This window comes from Trichoplax adhaerens, genomic scaffold (assembly GCF_000150275.1).
Source record: "Trichoplax adhaerens TRIADscaffold_22 genomic scaffold, whole genome shotgun sequence".
Taxonomy (NCBI): domain Eukaryota; kingdom Metazoa; phylum Placozoa; class Uniplacotomia; order Trichoplacea; family Trichoplacidae; genus Trichoplax; species Trichoplax adhaerens.
Window position 1 is genome coordinate 583,313 of NW_002060963.1, and position 15,178 is coordinate 598,490.

Below are 15,178 nucleotides of genomic sequence, written 5' to 3' on the forward strand. Positions count from 1 at the left end.
TTTTTGGTTACACCAAATAGTATTGCCAGAAAATAGAAGCTACCGGTATGATTCATATTTTTGTTCCATATACAGGCGCTTAGGCACAGTTTTACAAGAAACTATGAGATCTTAGATCTTACTTCCATACTAAGCTTTGAATACTTTCAATTGAGCGAGAAAAGCTATATCGCCTCAATTATATCGTATAATTTTCGCTAATAATTATATAATTAATCAATACAGTGATAGAATATTTGGATTATATCATAACGGCTCTACAGTCAACGCTAATTACATTTCTAATATCTTACTTTAATTGGTCACGAATTTGATTTGCATCCACAGAATCCGCCATATTCTGATGAATCGCTCGTAATCGATTAAGGATAACATGATAATGATCCGAAGATGATGTTGTTGTTGAAGTTGTACTAGGAACAGTGGTAGGATTTGGAGGATGAGCCTGCCTACCAATAACGCTGCCAACAATACCAGCACCAATAATGGCAGCCACAACGATAATCAGCAATAAAATTAAGCGTGTGGTGGTTAGAACATAGCTAAAGTGCTTACCGCCCTCTTTTACTTCTACTGCAGTATTTTTATCAGCCATGATTAAATTTGATGCAGCTTTTGAGCTAATAGATGAGATGCGATGAAAGTATAGCAATACCTTTTATAAGTTAGGAAAGTTTTAATTAGATATAGCACTTGCGAAGTTTAACTTGTTATTCTTACTTCGTATAACCAAGTTAATTTATATCGGTCAGGAGAACGCTTATTAGTTCTACTGTATAGATTTGCAAGGACTCAACTTATAATGTACTTTGACCTCAACTAAAAAAATAACTTAAATTGACGTCTACTAACGCAGTTTCTGCAACATAAACACGGGTGGAGCCCGGCAATATACCGTATGTCAGTACGTCAACAAATTTCAGTGTCAATAAATTAGTGTCTACGAGTATCTTGAAGTACCCTCAAAACAAACGAAAACTTCTGCTATTTGTCTTATGCTACAAATTTCTTTCTATCATTATTAAATGTATTATAGTTTATCTCGTACAAAATTAAAGTCAATTTTTAACATAGAGATAGTATATTGGAGTTCTCGAAACTTATAGTTTCATATTTAATTACAAGCTGATGCTATTATAATGGCTAGCAAGTACGATGGAATTAAACGATCATTCTTCGGTTATTTACTACGCCATCAGATAATCTAATTCATAGCAACATTGATCAATAGCTCATTGAAAGCTTCAGCAATAGCCTAGAAAATAGATTTATTATAAATGTTTACATCAAGATATAATATTTTTAAGGATAACTCACTTAGACATTTCATGGTAATTAATTTTTATTATAGGCACTGCAATGTGATTGGTAGTTAAAGTGGTTAATAATCTGCCTTAACTTTACTTTATTTATATTATATTACATCTACATATGAGGAAGAAGTTTAATGCACGTAACCACTAATAGTAAGCAAGAAGAAAGCTCAATATCTCTATCCGATAATCTCCACGATAATAACTATTTTATCCTGCGGCTATCTTAAAAATACTCATCGATCGATGGATGATAGCAGTTAGCAATTTACAATATTTCATTTTGTGTATTTTTGTTCAGTATTTTGAGAGCCCTAAACTATCATAGATTTGTTGGTATTGTCTAAGGTCCTGCTACGGATGCTATTGAAGCAATATCGCCAATTAGTTGTTATGATTAAAATTAATGCGGTACTTTGTGTATGTGAAATCGATATTAGCTGTAATTTACTGTAACTGTGAGATCTTATAACGTTTATTATTGAAACAAGATACAGTGACATTCTATGAAGGTATACCCAATATCCGCTACTTAGCGTTATCGATTGTAGATAGCGCAAATGTTAGTAATTGTTAAAGTAATTTGTTACATACTCACGTTTAAAGAATTCTATCGTGGTTTACAGAATGTAATTTATAATAGTTTATTGCCAATATACTGTGATATAGCAATTATCAAACAATTGCAAAGATGTCTGGTTTTCATTGAAAGCTGTAAAACATTTTTGTTATACGGACCTGAGTGTATCACGTAGGTAGATGATGTATTGATATTTTAAAATATTTATCAAAGGCCAAGTAAACTATTTTACATGTTAATCTGGATTACTTCAACTTGAAAATATGATACAAAGCTGTATAGGGCTATCGAGTAAGTTGACAAAAAATTTGATACAGCAATATAATTAGTTGGTTAGTTATTATAAGCGTGCCACATCCCATCTTTTACGCAGAAGGGAGTACTTCTGCTTTTCTTAATTTTAACTCATAGCAAGTATTTTCAATTTTAGCCAAGTTTTGTTGTACTTGATGGCATTTCTTAGTCAATCCCTTTATTTTCTTGGAGAGCCCAACAAATCTTTTGTATATGACGCGAATAAAGACACAAATTCGATAGCATCGACTTTCTCCACCACTTCCACTGGCATTGATGCATAATCTCATCAATTCACCAGATAAATCAGCGATACCTAGTATGGATAGCAGGAGTAAAATACCAGGTTAGCAAGTTCTGATTCATACACGTACGATGGTAGCAATGACAGAAGTAAACAGAATTTTCGCATGCTTTATATTATTACTGGTTCAGTTATAGTCAGCATATTATGCTCTACTATCCTGATTACAGCATAAAAATAAACTACTGGCATTTGTAGTATGCGGTAGTATCTCCTCGATAGTCTTTATCATTATTGGAATTTACATCTTTTGCATATCCTATTCGATTGTACTGTATACTGTATAACATATACGTATATATTCACTAGATCACAGTCTACAATAACAGGAATCCAATCAGTATTCTAACATCGTAGCACAATAGTAGTTGCACTTGTACAAGTGTAAGTAGTAATACATTCTAGTCAAGTACCGTAGAAGAGACACTAAGCGCTAAACTATTCAATAAAATGATAACTTTTCAGCTGAACTACTGTACCTGCTGCAAAATCGTATGCTGTTAATAGTTTACCAGGTAATGGAGCAAGATCAATAAATTGGCTCAATGAAATCAGTTTACTTTCTTTTAAATAATAGTAATACGTCATTGCTTCGACAAATTCTTCTAAACCAGGCCAGTAAGCCCTAGCATACAAGTATCGATCATCGTTATCGACCTTGGCGACAATTTTACTCCATTGCTTGATCTGTATTTCATCTAGTTTGTTTTTAGCCTCTAGTAATACCTCTTCCTGTTTACTAGAGTCGTTAAGAGCTCGATGTAATAAGAATATACATCTTTTACTAGCAATAGTAATATCGCGGCTACTTTTAACTAAACGTTCATGTTTATCATTTTTACGATCTAATTCCATTTGATATTTTACGAATTGCGTGGCGATGTCGTTGTTGTTTTTTGCATCATCGTGTCCAGCTTGGATGGACATTTCCTGTTGAACATTTTCGTTCAATTTGATTCTCTTCTCGCCTTTATCGCCCATCGACTCACACTGTGATCAATTATATATATAGCTATGGCTTAGTCAATAATTCAATTGGCTAGTAATAAAGTATTGAGCCACTATTTAGATTGAATCGCTGCATCCTTGGTGGAATCCATTGCTCCTTTCTCTTCCAGGTCAATTCTGCATTGGAGCAGGTTGCTACAATTCAGTCGAGTGTATCGTTTTCATGTCGCTTCCCATACACAACGCTGTATTTGATTACCAAACGTGGATTGTCTTTCAAATTGGCATGTGCAAATCGAGTTGTCACCCTTTCGAGGAAGTCTGGTTGAAAAAGTGATCATATAACTTACTGTGATATGGAAGATTTCTCAGAAAGAATCAAAAAGAGGATTTTAGATGACACCTTATTTTGCACACCGTTGTATCTCCATTGTACACTAGACAATGTACAGTGTACAGTGTACAGTACTTAAGTGTACAGTGTACAGTACTTAAGTGTACAGTGTACAGTACTTAAGTGTACAGTAGCATGTACTGTAGTGGACTCATTGCGTTGTTAGTCTTTGGTGTGACTTGATTGGAAGGTATCCCCCGTACGCTACTTCTACCACTATGTATTACACTGAAATCAAAGCACAACGCTCGATTGCCTATAGAAGGCCAATCCTAGACCCAATCTATCCCGCTGTTGTTATATCAACCGAGGCTATCCTATCCATTTTGAGGATAAAGTTAATGGCTGAGGTAGATCATCGTTGGTGGTTATATACTAGTCAGTAATTAGCTCCAATTTTGAATTCGAGAAGAAGTTATTAATGTAGGAATCAGTTCTTGCTGAAGAAGATGGCGTTTCATTTGAATTCATCTTATTTTCCATTATTTAACTTACCTGACGAATTAATCTATTGTATATTTGGCTTTGTCCATGGATGTGATTTAGCCAGACTTTGCAGGGTTTGCTCGAGATTAAATCATTTTATTGCACAAGATCAGCTAGTATGGAAAGAAGCAATCAATTCTGAGTTGAGTGGAAAACCGCTCTTGCTAAGCCATGAAAACTATAAAGATTTCTATAAGAGAGCTTATTTAGGATTATATCGAAGTGTAGCCGACATGGTCAAGCAACGATTAATGCAAAAATTGGATCGTGAAGCTGAAACGGATGCCGATTGCTGTGCCAGATATATTATTGAAAAGAAATATTCATATGGACATTACCTAAAGGAACAAGGTACACAACGAAATAACAGATCGAAAGCGGAAGATTCCAATCAACAAGCTCATTTATGCTTTTATTTATGTACTGCGGCTAAACATAGTTATGAAGTTTGGGCCGATAAATTATGCCAACAAGGAGCTAAATTATGTGGAATCACTTTTATGCCTGAAGCTTTAGATCTACTTGAAGACTTATTTATTTGTCCATTGTATTTTGCTACACGTGAAAATAATGTTGCCATGGTTAAAAAAATTATTGAATTAGGAATTGTTTATCAACCTCAAAATCCGCAATATATATTGCATGTTGATGATGCCACTAGCTCCAAAGTATCATCCATTTACTCAACCATACAAGCAATCATTTGCAAAGTATTGATATGTATTCGTCATGATCCTCACTTATTACAGCCGTTTTTAAATTCCTTGAAATTACCTCCAATTCATCAGGCTGCAATCTATGGTAATATCGACGAATTAAATCGACTTATAAAGGAGGAACATGCCGATCTTGACATGATGGACAATTACAATATGACTCCTTTAATGTACTCCATACTAATTAGTCGCGAACATATTGTGCGCTACATTTACAGGTCGCAAATGGATATCTTAATTGGTTACCCTTTAGCCGATTCTATCAGCGCCGCATTAGGAGGTATTGAATATAAAGTGCTACAAATTATACGACAACATGACTATGAGTGTTATGAAGCTGTTATATTTGAAGCATTTGGAGATGAAAGATTTTTTACTAACTCTAGTAATAGAGAAGTATTGCAATTCATTTTAGCTGATTTAACTAATCAAGAGACGTTTTATGCAGCTTGTCAGAGTGCAATTTCCTCTCGAAATGGTCGTCTTATTCATCAATTAATATCAGATTTGCCAACACTATTACAGTTATACGCGAATTCAAGCGATGATGTTCAAGGCTTATTACAACAAATTACATTTGCAAGAAAGAAGGTCATTACTGAGCATGGTAAAGAGTTAGTCTTAGATGCCGCACAATTTGGACAAGGCAATTGCATTCGAGAATTAGTTGTACAGGGTGTTCAACCAAATATGCATTGCGTACGAGAAATGTTATATCTAGGTATAGGTATTGAGTTACCCAGCCATTTTGCTATTGCTAGTAATACTAAATACAAACAGTTTCATCAGTTTCTACTACAATTAAGTGGCCAAGATTTCGACACAAATGCTGTTGTTAAAACATTACAATTTTATACGTTTGCAAAAGCAATTGCAGATCTACCTACGTATCAGACCATGAAAGAAACTATCAATCGCATAATAACCGAAATAATGTGTCGCACTATGCACAGTGATTGGTACCAGCCAATGTTCATTGATAATCGGCTACAGAAAAGGGTGGACGAAATTAGTTGCACACTATTACAGAATTTAATGTCTCTCAATAAGAAATATGATATCAATGCTCGTGATAGAAGTTATGGTCTGCGTAAAGAAACTGCTTTGCATGTTGCATCTAGACTTGGAAATCCTGCTTGGGTACAATTATTCTTACAGGCTGGTGCAGATAGGCAAATTGAAGATCGCTTCCTAGAAAAGCCAATCAATTGCGTCCGTAAATCTGCTAAAGAATGTAAATACTTACTACAAAATTATCATTCGTGCTCATTACCATCGAAACCAAAATATTCCCCACCTGTGTATGATTAAATTTGTAACTTAATCGTTCTTACTATTCCTGCTGATGCTAAAACATGATGTATTCAATATTAATTACTGTTAAGGTACCAACCTTGCTGGATCAAAAATTATTATTTATCTCAGATAAATACTATATTGAAATGTAGGATTAATTAACTTACTACACTTGTAAATCAATATCATATTCAGGAGCTACATTGCGGTATTCGTTATAAAAATGATTGCGTCTGATTGAATATAAAGTGAGTAATAGCACTGTAGAAGCTGTTCAATACTTACAGACAATATCGTTAATACACGTAAATCGCACTCTTTTGTATATTCATTTCAAATTTCGAGAAGTCTTTAAATATTTTGTTCCTGTACTTTATAATAATTACCATATAGAGATCGTGAAAATATGTTGAATAGCTTATATTTATTGCTGTTGATACGAGAATAAAAAGCACTCGTAAGGCACAAAATAATCTAGTCATAGCCTAATTGATGCATACTTGTTGGCACATTTAGCATCAATACTTTGATAGTAACAGACAAACTGTATTAAAATAGTGCAGTTCAGCGTGGAAATCCAGCTACTTTACTGTTATTATCACAAGAAGGTTCAAATAGACAAATTGACGATTGCCTTTTACAGGAACTGGTCCATAATGTTAATGAAGGGTCAAAGAGTACCGATACTTGCTTAAAAGCTATCGATTATGTCTTTGTCTTACAGTACCGAAATACTAATAAATCGGAATTATTTAAGGCTATAACTGATCACTGCTGTTATTGAAATTTCACTTAAAAACTTATTGGAGAATAAGTACGAATCAAATTAACATAGTTTATAATCTGGATCTGACCTAGTCTTGAAACTAAGGTATTACCGAAGGAATAGCAATGATGAATACGGCTATCTTAGCAATGAGCTCAAAGCTAATATAAATTTCCACTACTGACCAACAACAGATAGAGATAATTGTCATGATTTTATAAGAATAGAAATAATAATAGTTTGATCACGAGCATAGTCAAGATTCGATCGAAGCTTAAGATTAACTATAGATGAGTTATTGCGTCGATAATTATATGCTGTATACTCGTATATAATTATAACTTATAGTTAAGCAGCAATCTTAGTTTAATAGCATCAAACTTTTAGTATCAAACTTTTAGTGGTACATCATCGTGGAGGCTTAATCGCCACTGAGCTAAAGGAGTACCGAGTACGGTACAATCAAAACAAATTTTTTTCTCCTAGGTACATGATCGAAGTTATAGTTTTTATTACTACTTATAATGATGTAGAAATTTAATACATGTCTTACTTAATTATTATATCGTTTCTTATCATTATCACCCCTTATTTGATCGAAAAGTTATTTATCTCGGGAAGATATCCTAATGAAATGTAGAATGAACTAACTTACTTGCAGGCATAATTTTACATCATAATTAGCAGTTATAGGTGTTACAGTATAGTCATCAAAATGATTGCATCGACTTAATTATAGAGTTAATAAGTGCTACATTAAGCGGAGACAGTCTAGTATTACAGTTGGTATCGGCAGATACTATGCATATATCACACTGTTTTTCATATTCAATATAAATTTCGATAAGTTTATGTTGCATCTACTATAACAGCATAAGAGCTGCTAAAAACGACAGCAAGGTACAGATACGAGTCCTCTCTAGAATCAAATCTTGAATTATTATTATTGCGAAAATTAGCCTTTTTTCCAATCTTCTAACGTTGTTCGTAAGAAGCTTTAAAAAGTATATACGTAACATATACACTGTAGTCAGCGACCACTAATATGATAGAATCTATCCTGCTGTGATACTGTAAATAGAATTGTCACTGGTAAATTAATTGACTTCCTTTTTTAGTAATCTGTAGCAGAATTTGTTTCTCCATATTAGACAGTGAAATCTGTCATATATCTGAATCTTAGACTTGCTTAATGTTAGTATAGTAATTATCTAGTAAGGTAGTACTGTTTGACTAGCCCGGTTCTATAGCTGTATTAGAATGAAGACTGCGGAATTTTTACGGTAACTATAGAAGTAATGCGAAATAAAGTTAGCTTGTAACTTAGGAGAAGAAGCATGTGTATTTCTTTGAGTTCGAACCTATTCACCACGAAAATACACAACAAAGTCCTCAAATTCTAACGTTATACTGTGGTCTAAATACAGTAAGCATAAAGATTGCGCGCGGGTTTATAAATCTAAACTGGATCCATTTGAATGCTCTATCATTTCCCATTTTTAAATCGATTTGAAGGCCGTTCATAAAAATCAATAAAAATGGTGAATGTATATGATCCTTGTTATTTTCCATTTTTTAGCTTACCGGATAAAATAATCTATGATATCTTTAATTTCTTATACGGAACTGACCTAGCTAAGCTTTGCTTGGTATCCTCTCAGTTCAATCATTGGATATTTGCTCGAAATCAACTTGCGTGGAAAGATGCGATCTATTCTGAATTAAGTACAAATCCAGTCTTGATAAGCCAAGAAAGTTATCGAGATTTTTATAAGAGAGCCTATTTAGGATTATATCGGTGTATAATCGATAAAGTTTCAGAACGTAAAAAGTTGGGTATGGAACAGAAACGGAGTAGTGAAGATACGCCCAAATGTGTTTGGAGAAGCTCTTTTCTAGTTGAGAAAGAATATTCATATGGCCATTACTTAAAGCAAGAGAAAACACAACAAAACTCATCATGCATACGTGCTAATCTAGATCGACAAGATCGTTTACGCCGCTATTTGTGTACTGCAGCAAAACATGGTTACGAAGTTTGGGCAGCTACATTATGCCATCAAGGGGCTAATATTTGTGGCCTCTATTTTACTCTTGGTCGTATTCATTTTGATAACTATGAAGATTATTTCTTGTGTCCATTATACTTTGCTACACTTGAAAATAATGAAAGAATGATTCAAAAAATTATAGAATTAGGAATTCGTTATCAATCGCCAAATCCATACTATATATTGCCATCGAATGATGCTAGTTTCGCAGAAGAAAATGCATCGGGTGATTATGTGACTTTTTCACTACATTTTTCAGATCTACAAGAAATGATTTGTAAAGTATTAATATGCATAAATGATAATGCTGCCTTATTGGAGGCATTTTTAAATTCCTTGGATTTACCATCAATTCATCAAGCTGCAATCTATCAAAATATCGATGAATTCAGTAGATTTTTCGACTATAGTAGAAATTCTGATCTTAATGACATGGATCATTATAATATGACGCCTATAGTGTATTGCATATTGCTAAATCGAAAAGATATTGTTCGGTACATTTACAACTCAAGGACAGACATCATTGTTGGTCGTCGCTTAGCCGAATCTATTAAAACAGTATCAAGTAGTATTCCATATGATATGTTAAAAATTATACGAGAACATGACAATAAATGCTATAAAGCTGTGGTATTTGGAATATTTGCTGATGAGAAAGTTTTTACTTCCGACAGATTTAAAGATGTACTTAGATTGATCTTAATTGATCTCGTTGATGAAGATGTATTTTACGCTGCTTTTGACGGAGCTATTTCCTCTGGAAGCAATCAACTAATTAATTTATTAATTTTAGACTTATTTACTTTTCTACGGTTATATATAACTTCAATCACTGATGTACAACGTTTATTTCAACAAATTACAAGTATAAGAAAGAAAGTTATTGTCAATCATGGTGAAACATTGCTTTGGAAGGCTCTACGCAGTGGACATCATGATTGTTTTCGACTATTAATTCTGAAGCGCGTTTCGTTATCTAAGCTTGCTGAAGGATATTCGGGGCTTCATTCTTTATGGTGGTTTTCATCAAATGTGTTGGCAATTTTACCTAGCAATATGACTGTTACAAGTAATATCAGATACGAACAGTTTCATCAATTTCTATTACAGCTAAGAAACCCAGATTTGGATACTAATGCAATTGCTAAAACATTGCTACCTTATAAATTTGTAAAAGCAATTGTAGATTTACCTATATATATATTCCTGGAGCAATCGCGAACTATCGATGCATGGGCTGCCTGTAATACCTTTATAATTGGAATAATGTTATACATTATGTTGTATGATTGGAAACGTTCAATCTTTGCGGATCATCAACTACAGAAAAGACTGGAAAAAATCAGTTACACGCTATTAGAGAATTTATTGTCCCTGCAGATAAAATATTTTAACATTAACACTCTTGATAGTAGTTTTGGTGGTCGAGCAACTTTGTTACATATTGCAACACAGTTCGACAATCCAATGTGGGTAAATTTATTATTACAAGCAGGAGCGAATAGGCTAATTGAAGATAGTCTATCAAAGAAACCAATCCAATATGTTAAAGAAAGTGATAATAAGTGTAGATACTTACTAGAAAATTACCAATCATGTCCAAGACCTTAAGAGTCGAGATGTTTTCTCGTAAGTACTTTTGGTTAAGAATGTTATTGAGTGAATTAGTATTAATATTGTCATTGTACAAGCTAGGCTTAAAACTAATTTACTTCTAAAGAATCGAGTCAGCAATATATAGGTATCTTAGTAATGTATCATAGCGAACATGAAATTAAGCTTCTTGATTGGTAATTAATAGAGTACAAATATGATGATGATGGCTTGACTAGAATAAAAATAATAATTCGATTAAAATTATAGTCATGATTGAATCTGAGCTAAACTGTAAATTAATTTATTGCGTAAAAACTGTATCGACTATGTATGGCACCATAGGTTTAATTTGATAATGTTCATTATTTCCATTAAATGATCAAAAATTTTTTTGGCTACTAATATGGATAATTACAGTAGCTATAGGTAACTGGTTTTTAAACGTTTCATACGCGAAATTATCCATACTATTAAACTCAATTTAGTTAGATATGTTGTGGGTCGGAGTGTTGCGTATCCCGACCTCAAATTAAAACAAATACTGTACCTGCTAATATATATACGTGATAATTGTCACTTACAGGAGACATTTATAAATTCCCTGGGTTAACTTCGATTCCTCAAGCTACAATTTGCTATAATATTGATGATTATGGGCGACTATTCGAGTGTAGACAGGATATCTCAATAATTGATCCATTGTAAACAAAATCACGTCAAAAGTATTCTATCCTGTAAGTTTGATGGCATCAGTTGTTAGTTGTAGGATATACCATCTATAGTCATTTAGATAGAAATATGAATGAGTGTATAGCTAAGTTAGTCTTCGAATGTTTGTATCCCTGTACAATTTTAATTATTAATACAGTACTCGTTGTAATTTAGCATTGGTTATATAGTAAATTCATTTCTGAGCACCTCAAACGGGAAACCCTTTATGCAATCCATATACGGCAAAATATGTTAATGGATAACTTAAGGCGGGGCAATAATCAAGTAATAAGAGACAATTTGATTAATTTAAGAAAAATGAGCGCTGCTTGATGAATTGATTAATAGCAAGATTTTAACGATTAACGTTATAATGTGCATCATTAAGAAAAAGCATAGTAGCAAATTTTAAGGTAGTGGATATCAAAGCATCACAATTATATCAATTACAAGGACTCCTGAAGTTAGCAAAAATGCTTTTATAGCATATAGTAACTCTGCTTAGTGATTTAAAATAATTATATAATTATGAGATTAAGAACATAATTTGATGAAATTACTATTCCATCAGTAGCTTATACTTATAATTTTGTACAAGTGTACTTATTGCATATGAACACTAGTACAGTACATACTGATGTTTATGAATGTTGAGCTATCATGGCAAAAGGTAAAGCTCTGATAAATGTGAGAAATAGACTTTAGTAAGTTCAAGGCTTAACGTATGTCGATGTCTATCTATACTCAGAATATACAAGCTATCCTTCATTCTTTTTGATTAACCTAGATCAACTTTGATAAAATATTAGCTTAATGCCTTGTTGCTTCGCTGATGGAGACACTACATTCACGTCTTTTCAAATTCGTACGTAAGGACAAGAACATTTCGACAGTCTTATTCAACTTTAGATGAATGCTGCTTGGCTCAACAAATCAGAAGTTTAAAAGTAAACAATTAACTTAATACGTATATAGAAGCTATGTATTTGGTCTTTTACGACTTTACAGAATCGAATTCATGGATATCTTATCACCTCCCATTTTGAATTAGTTGCTCTTATAGTTCATTTTATAACTGGAATTGAGTCTCCATACGACTAAAATGACTGATGACTTGGATTTATTACACTTTCCATTACTTGATTTACCTGATGAGGCAAAACAGTAATTGGTTGATGACCTGCATTAATCAAACTCTTCATCATTTGATTTACCCAACAAGAAAAAAATGTCTAATGACTTGTATTCATCCTACTTTCCATTATTTGATTTGCCCGAAGAGTTCATTTATCACATTTTCACTTCTTGTCCTGGAACTGATTTAGCCAGGCTTTGTATAATTTCTTAGTAGTTTAATTCTTTCATCCAAGCTCGATATCAGCTAGCATGGAAAGAAGCAATCTTTTCTGAATTAAGGACTAGCCCGATTATACTAAACGATAAAAACTATCAAAGTTTTTATAAGAGAGCTAATACCAGGAGTTTCTGACGAGACTATAAAAGGCTGGTGCCTGAAGATTCCTTGTTAGTTCGTTAGTCGGTTAGATAGTCAACTAGTTTTTCAATTGATATTTAATTGTAAAGACTATAATCTTGGGTGCCAAGATTCCTTCAGTAATAAATGATAGTAAATCTCTGACTATCTCGTCTACATCATCTGTGACGCTATAATTATACCATAGTATTCGGTCGTTGGAACTGAATTATTTGGTGATATAGCTAAGCTCGCCTCTTTAAGTTAGTAAGTGGCGTTCTACGCAAGGATTGGCGTGTGTAGACTACTTTGTCACTAGTGGTGTGTGACATATATTAGACTAGTCAATACTTTTGCTAGCGCTCTAGGGTACGATCTCGTGCTACATTCTAAACCAGCTTGTGACAGTGGCACTGCACTAAGGAAAATAAACTGTGCAAGCTAAATCAAGCCCAAAGTAGGCTACATCTTATATGTAGATGTAGCCCAGTAACTCAGGGATGCAAATCTGGCTTTCATTTCTATAGATTTGTTCTAATTTCACGTAAAAAGTCTAAAATTGCGATAGTACTAAGTGAAAATTTGTTACAGTACTCACAAACCTCGTCCATTCTCTAGTAAATGCCCCGCATTTGGTGCTATTGGAATAACCCTGAAGCTGTATTTTGCTCCTTGCGACTGAACTAGATCCAATTTGCGGCTTTCTTGTCATCTTGTATTCTAAATTAGTTGCCCTGATTGTTATTTTTGTAAGTGGAACTTAGATTCTATACGATTAAAATGACTGATAACTTGGATCCATCTTATTTTCGATTATTTGAATTACCCGATGAGTTAATTTATTACATATTAAGTTTTTTGTTGTGGTAATCCATCATTTTTTGATGTATTACAGAGTCACTCTTTGTTGAAGTAAACTGAAATTTGAACATATTTTTGAATCGATGAATGGTCTTACTTGCTACACAAGCAACGACTAGGCATAAAACTTACATTAGTAAATCTTAGTTTAGGGAAGGTTTAATTCTTGTAATATTGCGATTAGTAGCGGTTGTGTAGTCTAAAAATAAATTTAATTGTTATTTAAGGACTCAATCTTGATATTTAAAGATTAATTTATTCTAGTTTTATAAATTTTAGTAATTAAGAATCATGTTAGGAATAAACTGGATGTAATTCATATTGCTAGTTAGTTTTAAGCAGGATTAAACTTCACGTGATGAAAGTTACACGGGTGTATGATCGAGCATTTTCTAAAGCTAGCGTATCTAAAATATTTAAAGATGAAAATATCTTCAATTCTAACAGTAATAAAAACAGGCTACAGTTGATTTTAATTGATTAAACTCGTGAAGATGTGTTTTATTCAGCTTGTCTGGTTACAATCTCTTCTCAAAGCCATCATGTAATTCATTTATTAATACAGATTTACCAAAATTACTACGTTATACATAATTTTAGCCACTGATGTCTACCGTTTTTTAAAGCGAATTACACGTACAAAAGAAGCATGTATTACCGATCATGGCAGAGAGTTTATCGAGCGATTAAATATAAGCAGTACGATCATATTCTACGATTGACTATAGAAGGCATTCAGTTATCTGTAGACAAGTACGATTTGTTATGGCAACCTATGAAAACTTTTTTGCATGATAAGAGTTTGTTCTTCCATTTAGTTAAAATGCTATTAATGATTTTCATTTTGTGATTTTTATACCTAGCGAGCCTGATTTAATTAAGCATGTTAGACGCGTATCTTTATTTCTATATGCACTTGTAATAAAAGTGTTTCACAAATAACTAACTTAGTCATGTGGTATTTTCTAAAAGGCTTTTATGGCATGGTTTTAGAAATAGTAGAGCAAGAATTAATTACTACAAGAATCTGGTCTAAAATCTAAAGTATTCCGAGCTCGAAGTAAAGCGAAGTCTTTTCCTTGAACTTATCTCGTCAGTTTAAACACATTTCGTTAAATTCATTTATGACAACATAATTAACTGCAATTAGACTTAAGTTATCGAACAGGATACTTTCCCCCAAATAGAATATCATTCTCTTCTTCAATCCGAATCATTCTACTTAAGATATCACTACTCTACAATTAATGTCCAGCACATTTCGGTGTTGGGCACCTTCATAGTTACAGTATCTCCAGTCACATCAATTTTGTTGCATAATAGTCTAGTGGCTAATATTAGTCATCAACAAGTTCTGATGTAGTAGTTAACAGTCATCTAATATT

At 33.1% G+C, this 15,178-nt stretch overlaps 3 protein-coding genes across 3 annotated transcripts; 2 read left to right on the forward strand and 1 right to left on the reverse strand.

The window, feature by feature from the left end:
* Positions 1 to 2,258: 2,258 nt before the first annotated feature.
* Positions 2,259 to 3,418, reverse strand: TRIADDRAFT_32160 (uncharacterized protein; the record flags this gene model as incomplete). Its single annotated transcript, XM_002117227.1, has 2 exons — positions 2,259 to 2,503; positions 2,971 to 3,418. The coding sequence occupies 2 exons, from the start codon at positions 3,416 to 3,418 to the stop codon at positions 2,259 to 2,261; spliced, it is 693 nt and encodes a 230-aa protein (XP_002117263.1).
* Positions 3,419 to 4,282: 864 nt separating this feature from the next.
* On the forward strand, positions 4,283 to 6,346 carry TRIADDRAFT_61261 (uncharacterized protein; the record flags this gene model as incomplete). Its single annotated transcript, XM_002117174.1, has 1 exon — positions 4,283 to 6,346. The coding sequence occupies one exon, from the start codon at positions 4,283 to 4,285 to the stop codon at positions 6,344 to 6,346; it is 2,064 nt and encodes a 687-aa protein (XP_002117210.1).
* Positions 6,347 to 8,635: 2,289 nt separating this feature from the next.
* TRIADDRAFT_61262 (uncharacterized protein) lies at positions 8,636 to 10,762 on the forward strand (the record flags this gene model as incomplete). The annotated part of the gene is made up of 1 exon (XM_002117175.1): positions 8,636 to 10,762. One exon carries the CDS (start codon positions 8,636 to 8,638, stop codon positions 10,760 to 10,762), a length of 2,127 nt encoding a protein of 708 aa, XP_002117211.1.
* Positions 10,763 to 15,178: the final 4,416 nt, after the last annotated feature.